The sequence below is a fragment of the Rhopilema esculentum genome, chromosome 17 (assembly GCF_057945365.1).
Source record: "Rhopilema esculentum isolate cy_ngs chromosome 17, ASM5794536v1, whole genome shotgun sequence".
NCBI classification, from domain to species: Eukaryota; Metazoa; Cnidaria; class Scyphozoa; order Rhizostomeae; family Rhizostomatidae; genus Rhopilema; species Rhopilema esculentum.
This window is the reverse complement of record NC_142831.1, coordinates 2,922,325-2,937,469: the sequence shown is the minus strand read 5'-3', so window position 1 is coordinate 2,937,469 and position 15,145 is coordinate 2,922,325. Positions and strand designations below refer to the sequence as shown.

At 35.2% G+C, this 15,145-nt stretch overlaps 2 protein-coding genes across 2 annotated transcripts in view; one reads left to right on the top strand and one right to left on the bottom strand.

Moving 5' to 3' along the window:
* Positions 1–69: 69 nt before the first annotated feature.
* On the top strand, positions 70–1,760 carry LOC135683054 (achaete-scute homolog 2). The gene has a single exon (XM_089113557.1). The coding sequence runs from the start codon at positions 223–225 to the stop codon at positions 727–729; it is 507 nt and encodes a 168-aa protein (XP_088969683.1). The 5' UTR covers positions 70–222; the 3' UTR covers positions 730–1,760.
* A 1,876-nt stretch (positions 1,761–3,636) lies between these two features.
* Positions 3,637–15,145, bottom strand: part of LOC135681230 (uncharacterized) — a 42,650-nt gene continuing 31,141 nt past the window's right edge. Inside the window, exons 18-26 of the mRNA XM_065195577.2 lie at positions 14,627–14,681; positions 13,550–13,605; positions 12,424–12,552; positions 11,010–11,147; positions 10,326–10,400; positions 9,434–9,493; positions 8,498–8,551; positions 5,243–5,285; positions 3,637–3,977 (exon numbers count right to left, since the gene is read on the bottom strand). Of these exons, the coding sequence (XP_065051649.2) occupies positions 3,841–3,977; positions 5,243–5,285; positions 8,498–8,551; positions 9,434–9,493; positions 10,326–10,400; positions 11,010–11,147; positions 12,424–12,552; positions 13,550–13,605; positions 14,627–14,681 (747 nt within the window). The 3' untranslated portion in view covers positions 3,637–3,840. The remainder of the gene's footprint in view (positions 3,978–5,242; positions 5,286–8,497; positions 8,552–9,433; positions 9,494–10,325; positions 10,401–11,009; positions 11,148–12,423; positions 12,553–13,549; positions 13,606–14,626; positions 14,682–15,145) is intronic.

The following is a 15,145-nucleotide window of genomic DNA, read 5'->3' as shown; positions in this document are numbered from 1 at the left end:
AAGAATTGAATCAGAAGTTAAAGTTCAGATAAGATATTCTGATAATCATTTGCCCGGAGATAATCATAACCTGGAGATCAAGAAAAAAGTAAGAACACTGAAAAGTGCAACTTTGGAGTGAACGCAAAAAAGCCTGTCATTGGAGCCATACATCTGATAAAATTCAGTTCTAAAGACTTTAAGTATCCAGCAAGGAATACGGCTCATATCTACAGTGGGAACATGTTGCTGACTTTGCAAAAAGACCAAGGCTACAACGAGTACCCGAGCGATTTCCAGCCATTTAGCGGACAAATGTCATTTTTCCATCAGACATTTACAACGACGGAAAACAGCGTTAACTATCATCAAAACTTTCAGCAAAATGAGCGACCAATACAGCCACAAATTGCGTCACTGAACATTAGGCCTCGACGACGCAGGAACTGCCAAAGCCTTGTATCGACGATGGATCCGGTTGCGGTTGCGCGCAGGAATGAACGAGAACGCAACAGAGTCAAGCAAGTTAACGATGGTTTCAACGAGTTACGAAAAAAGATTCCTTATATTCCCGAGAAAAAGAAGTTCTCAAAAGTTGAGATTCTACGGTTTGCGATGATGTACATCAAAGAGCTACAAAGAGTTATTGACGAAGCAGGAGCAATTGAAGAAACTGACTCAACGTCGGCTGAGGAGACGATGAGCCACGAAGCTTCAAACAGCACTATTTTTGAAGAATCAATGCCTTAACGATGCAAGAGTTGAATAAACAGGGACAGTACACAAGATTGGTATGACTGGCAACGTATTCATCCAGAAAGGCATGATTATGACAACACATCTGGGCTGTTGCTATCTTCATATATCGAAAGTAACTTCAGAAGAAACTCTAGATAGGGGTTCTCCATCCACTGCTCATAGTGCAACATCAGAACTCAGGCTATTCTTTAACTACAGAAGTTGAAAACCGTTACATTTGTAATTAGTTAGGCTTTGACTGAAGCTTAACAATTCAAGGTTATATATGTAGTGGTTGGTTGCTTCAAACATAGAGTAAAGAGAAGATCTTTAGGAGATTTCTCATATTATGTGAATGTAGAAAAAGTTAGTTGTTTGCTGCAGTTGGCTAAAGTTATACAATTTATTTCTCTGTTTTTGTCAGTATTTCCCAAACTTGTTGAATAAACTTAAGACCTAGACCTTGTAGATGAACATTTTTTTGGGAATGTCGAAGTCATATTCGGTTTATCAAGTAAAGAATGATGCAAACAATAACGAGGAGTCAACAAGGAAGAACCTGTATGGAGCAGGCAATGAAGCCTGTTAGAAACCTTTCTATAGACACCATTTTTAGCATCAACCATTTGGAAAGAAACACAGAGAATAAAGCTAAAACATAGAGAGATAACTAGACTGTTCAACGGATAATCAGTTAAAAAATATGTCAGATAGGCTCTTTGTATATAGATGTCCATAGACGCTCTACGTACTGTAGGTTCAACTTAAAATGTATCGTAATCCTTTACATTTACGTATGTTTCAAGAATTGATAGATGCAGAATGACGTTCGATTTCTTATTCGACTTCTTCTTTAAAAATGGTTAGCTCAAAAACAGTTTGCAATCTGAATTCTTTCAGACAGAAATTTGCACAATCAAAAGCCGTTTGCTTCTGTCCTGCCTCCTAAAATGTCGATTCTTTTATGACAGTGACTATTTACTCTAAACCAAAATTCGATTAAGCTTGCCAAAAATTCATACGAAGGTGTAATAGATACAATTAAACAAGAGATATAAAGCGTCTACATCTTTTCAACAATATATATCAAATTAATTTTTTAGAACGGACATAAAAAGGCTGTGAATGTATCAATTATGGTGTTTGGAAATTGTTGAAAGATACTCAAGCTGGTGATAGCAGAGATGCATTAAAAATTGGTCACTCACGAAATATAATGAAAATTTATGTTCTTTCGGCGAAAAATACCGAAAAGTTTAGTAAATAATTTGATGGCAAAGCTATGACCAAAATATTTCATGTTGACAAGATCATGTTACTGAAATAAAAAATCACAAATCATTTAAGCTATTATCATAACAATGACGAAATCAAATATTGATAAATCCAAAATCAAATCACGATGTTGGTGATCTGGAACAAAATCAAGAAAGTTACAAAAATCGAATATTTCAATGTCACCCCAAATGGAACTGAAGAGTGGGCAAAAATGCCATAAACCTTTAGTTATTAGAGGACTTTTTATTTCTTTTCTTATAACCCGCATAGGAAAATTAATTGGAAGCGTTCACAGTTCGCCATATTTTGATCACCAATCGCAATGAGGGATTGGGAAATCAGATCTATTATGAGTTAGAAATTAAGACGTGCAAATTGAAAACGCTGGAACGTTTCAAAGAAACAATCAAGAGAAATTACGAAGAGCTAGTAGAAGTATCAGTTCAGGCTACAGAGAATTAAATTTTTTTTGAAGTAGAGGGCGAGAGTGAAGATGAGGTGGATATCTTATTTGTTGATAACAAACGAGAACAAGAAACTTACGTGCTGGATGCATAGTAATACTCAAAGAAAATTGGAAGCTTAAATTTCTGTGAAAAAGTTCTCGATGCTTTTTGATATCAGATTTGACAACAGGAAATCCTATACATTTTTTGAAATAAGTAAAATAGCGAGCAATGAAAGTTTTTCTAGCGTTTGAAAATTTCGGTGAGAAAATATACAGGTTTCAAGAATTTCGGTTGGATTAATTTTCGGTTTCTTTGCTTCACCAAAAATAAATCCACCCAACTTCATTGATCCCACCGCAACATTAGGTACTTGTTGTATCTTTGGTTTTTGATTCGTATCTTCTTTAAATATGAGATGAAATCCTTGTATACGTGACAAAAGCGTGTTTTTATCAAAAATGCTTCCTGGTAAGAAAGACAAAACCTATTATTTGCAAACCAAAAGGAACGTTTAAATAGACAAAGAACAGAAACCAAAGCGTCAGCTTCGAAGCGGTAATCAAATTCTCAAATATTGTGCATAGAATTAGAAAATTTCTGACGGAAGAAGCTTGGGAAGACAAAAGAATCAATCAGCGAACAACTGAAGAAAAACATCTGTAGACATAGCAATTCTGAATAAAACTCCATGTGTTGTGTGATAAACGGTTTCTGAATAGAAGCACAAGGAATATAGAATAAGCAACTAGCAAAGAAAGGTTTGCAATAAAAGCAGGAGTAAAAAGGCCAATTTGCAATGTTTAGCCTTAGATATCCATGGTCAGATAAACATCTGATGCAATAATGATGTAATATCCGAAGTATAACTCAGAGTAGCACCATACAGTAGAACCTCCCTGTTCTATACACAAAAACATGTACAGTTCTGCCTATACAGACCGGTGAACAGTAATTTTCATGATGTAATAATGAGATGGGCAAAATTCGACTTTTCAACTACTTGAAAATGTCTTACGATTCAGATGAATGTTTTAATTCAAACATTGACTGTTATATAAGACACATTCTAGTTTATCCTTGTCTCTAGCCAAAAGATGTTCAAAATTTGCGTGAGTTAAAGTTGAAGTTCATTTGAAGTTGAAGCAAACCATAAAGCTGCAAAATGCAGAAAAACTGAAAAAAACATACATCCTAGTATTAAAACTATCATGTATCATTTTATCTGCAAATTTAATAAAATATAGGTCAAAAGATTGGTATAACAAATGCAATTAAATAAACAAAATATTACCTAATACTGGCTTGATTTCAGTAAAAAAGCGAATTTAAGCTGATATTACCCTTGCTTTATAATTATATCAACTGCCTAAGGCACTTCGTCCGCCGTATTTTCGAACTACTCCTTGATTTCTACATAATTGGCTGGGAAAAGCCCCCTTTTCCCATTTACATCCCCAAGCCACCAACCGTCACTGACTTCTTCAATGTCTGTTATGACGTCACCAGGATCAAATGTCACCTCGTCTTCAGCAGCTACAAAAAAGTAACACCAGTAGTTAAGAATATAAATAAGTATACAAATATAATGTTCAAAGTATATTAACAGAAAAAAACAGCCTAATAGATAAATGAAATGAGCTCAATTTTCGTTAGTTCCCCACATAACTTGAGTACTAGCCGTTCAAATCATGGAACCAAAAAACGCCCCTTTCTCCGTTATATGCATTTTGCTACCCGAAACTTGATAGAGATTTTCGCTCGCCTTTTAGAGATCATTCGATGTCGGATGTAGGCAGTGTGTTAGATGAAAAGTACTTTAAGATCCCTAAATTGTTTGTTTTCCATGCCAGTTTGAAGTTAGTTTTTAAGTAGGCATATTTAAAATCAACCAATGAAACAAGACATCGGCAAATAACCATGCATAGGACAGCATCATTCGATAGCATCATTTTCTATTTTGCAACTCAAAACGAACTGATACAAACTTCAAAAGATATAAAATTGTTTTGGAGTTTAGCAGTCAATAAAAATTGTGCTTAAATGGAAAAAAATTACTAATATTGACAAGTTTCCACTAGCTTAAAGGCACTATGTTTCGAAGCATTTCGCTGGCCATTTAGATTCTCCATTGGTGGGACTACACAATAGACCTATTGTTACGTATCCAATCGGCAACCTAAAGCTAATTCGCAATGTTTGCTCGATCACAAACGCCTATTGTTAACTCTGAATCTCTGAACGGTACACTGATTAAGTGGAATACATCCGACATCGGAATAAAGTCAGAAATAAAGTGGTTCAATATACGAAAATAAAATGGCATTATTTACCCTCCAATTTCAACCTGTAATATGATTAAAATTTTGTTTTGGCCAAAATGAGACACAGAGTACCAAAAACCGTCTCCATAACTGACAGATTCAGCAAAAACGTAGCAAAAACGAAAATTTTGCTTTTTATAATCTTTGAAATGAAGGATTCTTCCTAATGTCAACTTGAACTGGCACTTTCATAAACTTAAAACAGCTGTGAAAAACAACACGTTTGCTATGACAAGTTCCATACTTCTAAATGAACAGAATATATTATATTTAAGTATTCATGAGACAAAGATAGTGACAATAAAACAAATTGATTAATGCAAGATGTATCCCTATCACGAAATCCACAAAAAAACTAAATAGTCTGCAATGATCCTAAAGGAACAGATTTTCTGAAATTTCTGTGAAAAACCCAAATATTCTAGAGTTACTAAAAATCATGAAATTTGATTTAAACAAAAAAAACAAATGACATACTTGCTTGATAATCATAAAGGGCAACAGCACACCTTCCACCAGTCTGAAAAAAGTTGAAAAAAGTTCACTAAGTTTGAAAAAGTTTGAAAAAAGTTTTAGGGAAGCGAAGTAATATTATTGAAGAAATGTAATCGTGACTATTAACGTTGCATTCAACACCATTGAAAGACAGAAATATAAATATCATCAAAGATTGTCGTGTCAAGCTGTCATTAGAGATTTCGAGAAAACTAAAATACAAAGCAGATAAAAGTATAGTGTATAATCACGCCAGCAAATAAATTACTGACTATTTGAAACACCAAGAGCAAGCTAACGACAAAATCACACTTTTTTCTACCATTGACTAAAACATAGGAACTAAGCATTTTACTGGAAAATCTCACAACATAACCACCCAACAATCATATCAAACAATCGTAAATTTGAAATAAGCTGTAAAAAGCATCAACTTTAAAAGTTTCCAAAATTCGACTGAGGCTTTCCAATAAAACATAGCAAGTTTGAACATGAAAATCTAAGGAAACGGCAGTTTTCGTTTTTCTTGAAATTAAATAGCCTGGTGATCTTTTGTGAGACAACTGGGCACTGGTCTCAAATATCATGCCCTAGGCAACATTCTATCCGATCCCGATTTCAAAGGAACTAATTCCCAACTTTTCAAAATATTACTTTCTTTATCATTGTCTAGATTAAGATATTTCCTTGCAGGCACGTTCCTCAACACAACAGTTAAATGTTCATAAGGACAATCGTGAATTTAAATGCCTATGAAAACACGAAAACCTCTAGCAACACATCTTTAGGGGAATATCATAAACCTATGGTATAAATAGACCCTTGCCTATATATCAAGAGCTTTTTAATTCAAGATAAGAACTCTAACTATAGCGTCGACTGGACTAAAACACCTTTAGAAAAGTTGGCAACATCTCCTCGATATCTAAAGGCCTTCGATTCACACGTGTAATTGTTTCCATGAGGCTAAATAATTATTTTTGCAGACTCTTTATTGAAAACACCTCAGGCTACACTTTTACTTCCCCTGCATTTCGCTACACAATCAAGAACATCAAATATTGGAAAAAGTCTTTTACCGCTTCAGAACAATACTCAGTTGTTCGTGGAAGCTTTTGTGGGAATATGAAACAGACCACGTGCTTTGAAGCTATCCCGCGTGTTCCTTTCTATTTATTCTATCGAGTTAAGGCAACATTTAATATCCACGAATATAAGGTCGTGCAATAAGGCTTCCTAATAATTAATGCGGAGACCCTAAATAAATGGGACTGAGATTGCTACGGGTTGAAAAAGTAGTAGGTTAACGACCAAAGGAACACGAGACTTTGCTTTTGGCAACAACTGATATCTGATATTGATCATTGCTTTTAACAATGTTTTATACAGAAACAACGCATTTCAATTTGTCTACATGACATAGAATATATAAAAGGTGTTCAAAGCTTTAAAATAAACCGAAGAGCCATGAAGCAATGAAAAATCTTTTGATAGAAGAAATGTTTACAATAGAACGGTATTGAAATTGTGTATGTTCAAGTTTGCGTATGCAACAATTTAGACAGGGAATTTTCCCCAACAAACTGGCGGAGAGGGTAATATTAGGTTTACTACTTGTTTCCACTTCCTTGGGCCAATACCTTAAAATTTTGAAGGGTATTCAAAGAATCCTCCCCAGATGTCACGTGATCAATGACATAAATAGTAACGGTCAGAAAAAAATGAAAATCATCAAATTTGAAAACAAACAACATCACATTACAAGCACACACTAAATGAAAAAATGTATCCAGCCTAAATCTATTGTGACAAAACCAAATTTGAGCTCAAAAAAGTCGTATAATTAAATTTGGAGAAATTTCCAAAACGAGGCCGCAAGTCGAATTGGTCTATTTAAATACCATTCTATAGGCAGCGTCCATTTATGAATTGTTTAAATCTGTCATTTGAAATTTTACAGGGACATAATGTCGAGTAACAATATTTTCAAAATGTGCACTTTGCGAAGATGCAGCAAAAGAAGCTCGAATTTATTGAAGATTTACGCAACAGGGGTTTCAGAGAAGTTTGTACGGGTTAACGTCTTCAACTATTCATGGACACTTAGTCATTGATCAATAATCATTAGTGAGCATGTTCACAAAAAACACAGGAAAGTTGCACGACCAAATGAAATAGTCGACATTCTGTGTCCATAAAGAGAACATTTCAGGGACAAAGCTGTTTCATTATGGCACCAATCCCTTTGACGGAAAAGCAAGAGATATTGAGACAAAGGAAAATAGACAAAGCCATATGTTTTCCAAGCTGCGGATATTGTGAATAGAAAATTCAAGAGTTTCTGCAAAATTGGATGATGAAAGGAGAATTCAATTTCTTTAGTGGTATGGAGAAGAACAACTTTCCAAACGGGACTCATAAAGAAGTGAATCAAAAACAAGAAGGTTTAAACCTTAAAGAAAGATTGGCAAGCCTTTTGTTGTCTTTTTTATTGCAATGGTGTTTGATGCATCACAGAGGCAAGGAATGCCGGAAAACGACATGTGACTGGCATGGGAGAGTCTGGATTTAGGGTTGATCGCGATGTGGTGATGGCAACCTGGCTATTGTGAGATTTGGAGGAATCAGCATTTTATTAAAAATAGTGCTGATAATCATCTTGGAGTTGTTTTCTTTCTTAACATCTTGGAAATATTGTCGTAAATTGAGAGTGAAATGGTTTGAGAGTACATGTTTTACATTCAGTAATTTTCAAATCCTCACTTTACAGCTAGTTGTTCATAACTCCACATTTGCTATCATAAGCTAGCAACGTTTTAGTTTTGAGCAAGATCCTAGCTTTGAACAATTTAACTTAAATCAAAGATCGCTATTTTAGATCATCTTGGCAAAAACGCTTCATTTGAATGTAACATGTAAAGGAAAAGGTGAAGGTTAGTCCTGTATTCGATATCGAATGTTGGGGAACGCGCTGTCAGGAGCGCATCGTCCTGGGCCATGGCATTGTGTGGTAGGGTGACCAGTTCCTTTTCACGCCGCTTTTTACCCCCCTAGTATTTTCAACTAGGTATTCATTTTCAGCTGAGTGAACTAAGCGCTTTCCCAAAACCACACGTTGCTCTCTTCTATATCGATAAACGTTTTCCTAATACATTTTTTTCGACTTACAAGGACACAAAATTGACCTAAATAAATTTCTCCCTCGATATACAGATTCGAAAAGAATAACGGTGTTACCTGAGTATCAGAAGCCGATGGTGCTGAATCGCCTAATGTTTCGTATGTATTGTCCTATGATAAAAAAACATACAATTAACAACATAATTATTGATAAACTTGAAATAATGCCATGTAACATGGCATTACCTTTAACATAAAATATTTTGATAGAACCACTAGAAATTCTACTTGATATTTTATCTTCCAAAGCAACTAGATTCTCTAAAGGTATTTTACAGAAACAGTTGATTAGATCATGTCCATCCCTTTTAGAAATTAAAGATTCGGATGGAATCAATGAAATCGCTACAACTTACAATGAATTGAACACAGTAATATCAAACAAGTCTCGAATAAAAGGGGATAAACAAAGATGGGTCGATTTCCATAATAAAAATGGACGTACGTACCAAACAGGGGCGGACACTTGGTCATACATTGGGGGAGAGGGATATTGGGGGAGAGGGATATTGGAGGAGGGGGCAAGCCTAATGTTTTGATAAGATGACGTCAGATTTGCCATTGAGCAAAAGACAACTGCCCTCCAAAATATAGGGGGGACCACCCCTCCACTCCAGATGTCCGCCACTGGTACCAAACTTATGGAATAAGATATATTTTACTTTAAGTTAGAATTTTGTCAAGCTTCAAAGGGCGTTAGATTGCCAAGATTTAAAAATTTCATCCCTATAAGAGCTTTTGTAAAGATTACGATTAATGTTTTATGTTTTACCTTGATTGTGTTTTTACATTGCCTTCTGAAATCGAATTTTTATTTGTATTCTGTAATTGCACTCACCACTAAGTAAGATTGTGAGTGCCAATCATAATGGAAATTAGATGATCTGTCTTTTTTCGCTGTGATTGGCACAGTTGATATTTTCATCCCTTGTAGTTTTTGGCCTTTTAGATTTAATAGAAAAAACCAAAAGAGCAGTTATTCAGGCTACTTACCTCTTCGGCCGCTGGCACCGAGCCTTGGTTATCATCCACAGCTTCATAAGTTGCTTCCACCTTAAAAGTGATAAATAAGGATTCAGTATTTATTGTTTGTGCTTAATGTATTGTATTTGTATTGCGTTTTTTACTACTTAGCCTCTGAATGTAGGTATTAAGACACTGAGAGCCTATGCTAGTTAGGCATTATCATGTTAACAAAACTCTCTATACTGATACTGATTAGTAATTACTAATCAAAATCGACCTATGGGTGCTGGATAAGATTCCAGTGCCGGTTTCAATTCATTAGAATGTTCTCAAGCCACTTTGCAAAATAGTTCCTAAATGAAGATCATGAAACAAGATAAGACTTAATTTCTTATAAAACTTCTTTGGAACAATAAACAGAATTGTCTTGCGTAGTGCTTCTGTTTAAACAGAAAATGACCTATTAGTGATTCTGGTCTTGATGCACTAAACATCTATACCTTCAAAATAGGTTGAAGGCTAGACGATACAGAGAGAATGCTTCTTGTTGGGGGGCGGGAGGGGGGGGGGGGCTGAAGCACGGCACTCCAAAATACTTATTCAAATGTGTTACCAAGTAGGTGTGGTGATAAGGGTATTGGTAAGAATTCAGAAAATGAAAGCAAGGCAAGGTTTTTGAATGCGTATACTGATGAAAAGTCTAGTAGAATGATAACTTCAGGAACGTGTTCTTTATAAAAAATAGCTCTCTTTTTCTACGATGAGCTTTGAAGAAGGTGTTTCTTCAAATAAAGAAACTCACTCACTTTTCATACACCGTTCACCGAACCAGATAGGAGAAATGTTTATTAAACATTCATTTTTTAATAGAATTTAATGTGATCTAGTAATCTTAAAATATTTCTGCGTTGCAACAAACCTGGGGAGCCGCGGCATCAGTATCTGCAACTTGGTCATAAGTACTTTCATCCTCTTCTTGAGTTTCTTGCTCTCTCTGCCAGAATTGATAAGACAATTAACTAAAGAACTAAGGGGTTTGTTAAAGTGTTTTAGACTTAATGTGTGCAAGCAGGATGAAGAAGTAAGAAAGGCAAATGAGGCATTTTTCATATTGGGTTAAAACCTGTACTAAATGAAACAAATAATGAAATATTGCGTAGAAGTCTTATGTCTTATAACCGGAGTCGACTGTACTATTGAAACAAAACTGCCACAGGAATATAACTCAACAGCAGCTGTGGAAATATGACTTTTTCGTAAAAAACGAAAATAGTTTTATTGGTTGAGGCCACTGCGTTATACGGAGAGCCGTCATCTGGAACACAATCTGGAACACAATCCTTAAGTAAAATTTGATGATAAAGATTTAGATAATTTCATCCTTGCAATAAAGGCATTATGTGTAAAGGCAACATAGGCTCTGCTGCACGTATGACTGAGAAAACTTTGAGAATAAGCCTTACTGTGCCGATTGGATACGTAAAAATCGATCTATTGTTTAGCACAACCAATGGGAGTTTGAGGGGAAAACAAAATGCATCATGACATAGTGCTTTTAAAAATAACAACAGCTAAGTCATACAACAACAAAATCCATGCCAACCTCCATACGCTCGATTTCCTCATTTCTCAATCGCGCCTCTTCGTCTAATTTATCTTGAGTGCGCTTGGCTTCTTGTTTTTCCCTCTCTTCTTTCAACGCTCTGCGTTTTCTTTCTTCTTCCGCACGCTTTCTGTTTTCCTACAGAAGATAGAAAACAAAACATCAAATTAAGACAACAGTCACACGAAATTTAATATATTTATATCCGTTTCTGCTTTGGATCCACAACGAATCGATTGAAAACGAAGGTATTTGAAAACTGAAAACGTTCTAAAAAAAGGGTACGATTAAAAATCAATTCATTGTCCTCAGTCGCATATTGATTGGCTGATTGGAGTGATTGATTGACTGATTGCAATGATTGATTGATTTTTAATTATTTATACAGGGTAATACATTCAGTAATGAGAAGATAAAAACTAATTTACATTGTGCCCTGTCTAAAAACCTAATCTAATTAACATACAATTAAATAACAAAAATAAACGAAAATTAATATACAAGATATTCTGATTAGAAAAGGAAAAAGAAGTTTGATGCTGTACAAGAACTTTCACACCCTTTGATTTTTCAAATATTGTTTCAGAAAATTTTTGGAAAGGTTTCTTTCAACGCATCAGTCTTGACAGGGCCAAATCAACATAATCATCATCATCTCCTTGTCCTAAAGCAAGCACATAGACTCCAAAAGCTTCTTCAGTTGCACATATTTCTACTTCACTGACGACAAGACTCCTCGTTTTACAGTTTCTAGCTTCTTTTATATCTTTCTAGAGGCTTCTCCTCCATTTAACATTTAGCTGTTGCAAGCCACATGAGCTACAAAAGCCTAAGGGAGCCATTTTAAACCGATTACCGACATCGTCACCATGTGCAAACTGGCAGAAAGTATGCGAATACTCTACAGGATATAAACTCACCTCATTTTCAGCGCAGCAGGTAAAAACTAGTGTCAAATAAACAGAACTGACTCGAGAATCATTTACAGTAGCACTACCTTCAAACATTGACATTTTACAGGGAAAACCCCAGAGAAGCTTATACTTTCGTTCAATACAAGGGTGGTCTCAAAACATACCTTTCGAAACTAAGGAGCTCAAACCCGACCATTTGGTAGAGCAGCTCAGTTTTTCTATTTTTGGTTATGACATATCTCATTTTTCAAAAAGCGCAGTTTTTATTTAAGAGCGGGCGATGTTCCCTTAAAACCATATCAGAATTGAAAAAAAATTAGAACAATTCAAGAATATATTCAGACCCAAAACGAAAATTTCTTAAGAAAAAAGAGTGAATGCAAGAACGACTTATCAAGTGTGCGCAATCGTCAGCAAAAAAACAAAGTAACATCAGCACAGAGACCAATTAGGCTTAAAAAACAGAAAATTGAGTTTCAGAGATAAAATATTCACTTTACCTCTTCATCTGCTTTTGCAATGTTTTCAAATCTTGCTTTCAAACTGCTGGCTGTTCCTGAACCCCCACGTGGTCTATCAGGCTGATAACTGGAGGAAACTCCACTCATTTCCTCAAACGTCCCTGCAGACTAAGATAAAATTCATCTTTGGACATTTTCCGTCAACTTATAGGCATTAACAGACGTTTTATACTCCTAAGGCGTTTCATCTCGGATAAAATGTTTATTTAAGTAACATCAGTATGGTTTACGCTTCCTGGTGCCATGTTAAAAGGCCTGTTACAATTTTGAAGCAAAAAGAGTTCAGTTTGAAGTAATAAAATGCAATATGGTCTTTGAGCTTCGACCTACAATAAATCAAATTGATTTGCCTTAAGATAGGAGAGCGTCAAATGGAAGACAGCGTCATGAATCCTTGGTGATTGGCAGCTGGCCTTATATTGGTATCCCACGGAGAGTGGCGCAAAGTTAGCAATACAGTTCAGTCCTTAAACTGCTAGATGCAAAAGCCATGAGAATGAAAGACTTTAATCTTAATGGACATGCCCTTATAGCATCAAAGTTATACAGTACGAAAATTTAAACATAGTAATTTTGATGTTGTGGAACCAGGTTAAATGCATTAATAACTACAAAAAAGCACCAAAGTGCAGCAAAGCAGTACTACTCACGTGACTTTAGTTTTACAAATCAATCTAAAGACTTATATATCCACATTGCGCCGTTTTTAAGTTGTGTTTCATAGGCCTTTTAAAGTCTAGTCTATTGATATTTTCCTATGAATATAAGTGGCTTCAAAACCAGAAGTCCAAAGGTAATATGACTTCCTGGTCAGCTGAAAAATCAATCTTAGATGAAGTATCTAGCCTTGGTAAAAACTCTACCTTCCCTCAGTAAAACACCATACATTCTTTTGAGGAAAGTTACTGACTTTAGCAGATATTTGTAAATATTAGCTTAATATTACACTGGAAACCACACTCACTATATTATACAGAGTGAGTCTAGTACCCAGGGTAGCTTAATATAAGCACACAAGGGCTTCCTTCACTGTGGTTTGGGAACAAATATAGCAAAAGCTTCATCAATACACCTAAACAACTCCTCGGGCTAAATTTCAACTGACCTTGTCTTTGCGATCTTCTTGTACACCGTATTTACCCCCGAAACCCTTTGAATAATCTACGGAATACAAAAAAGGCTGATCTCAGATTATGAAGGCAAACAGATCAACTCGAAAAAACCTATTCCGAAATTCTACAGTATAAAGGAAAGTAAATGTCTTTAGATGAAAAGACGACCAGGCTCTGCCAAGTATCTGAAACACACTCTTTTTATAAGAATATTCAAGTTCAAATTCATGTAATTCAGCAAAAACAATTTTGGATTACAATTTATTTTGATATTTGACTAGATGTGTACAAAATATTAAGATATGTTAATTAAAATAACAACGTTTCGTTAGTATAGTTGCCTAGGATGCTGATAGAATCGAGACAATTTTCGAGCCCAGCATCCTATAAAGTTAACAAAAATAATGGAGTGGGCACAATTTAAGTAGCAAAACTACATAGAATAGGGTTATACAGTATGGTATAATAACAAGCTATATATAATAATACTTAATATTATTAATCAGGATACAATAACGAGAATTTCTTAATTTCATTTAGCAATAGAGAATTTGAAAATTTATAAAATTAATTAACAAAATAAAAGTCGATATTCTTAAGAAATTATCTTTTTGAGTCTGAATATATTCTCAAAGCACTTTTTTTCAAATCTGATCTGGTTTCAGAAGAATTCACCCGCCCTTGAAAAAAACCACCCTTTTGGAAAATCGAGATATGTTGGTTCTGCGATTCCCTGTTTTGAACATCGCAAAACTGGCAACTGCTGAAAAATTAGACACAAATGTGCGAGCTGAAACTGAGAAATATTTATCATAACATTCTGAAGGGTGATTCTGTGCCTGAATAAAAAAGAGTCTGTGATTACCAAGCTTGTGCTGAATCTATAATGACGACATGTTTCAGATAATTGAACGTCAATATGTACTTTCAGCGTATTGAACCTATGCATAAGGGACAAATCGTCCATGTCATGGAAATATTGTTAATGCTTATTGATTTGACATAAACTGGTCACTGTAATCAATACGAAATGTCCATTGAAGGGAAAGGAAACGATGTGGAAAGTTTACCTTCTTGAGAAGCATGCTTGCTGAGTTGTTCTCTATCTTCGTAGCCAGCAGCAGACTAAAGGATTTTAAAGAAGATATGTGCTATGATCAATGATTGGAAAGTGATATTTCACTTGAATAAAAAGGATTCGATCTTATTCATGCCCTGGAATTTGCAAGTCAACAGGCACAAAAATGCGCCAGTCCCAATACCAATCCTGTCGCTAATTTATAAGCTAGGAAGATCCATGGAAGATAAAGACTCTCAAAAACAACATGTAACATCCATGATTCTTCACAAACAGATCAGAATTGCCATCATTTCGGTGCAAAGGTGTAGAAGATGACATATTTCGAAATCTGATTTCCCTCTTCTAAACAGCAAATGGTAACCTACATCAGACAAGCACGCAAAATATTTAAAGAATGTTAGTAGTTAAGCCATGACAGCATAATGAGCAAGAAATTTTCCAGAGGCAGATCAATTTGTTTCGCTTTTCAAGCAAGTAGTCTCATCAGATGGTATATAATACTTTATTT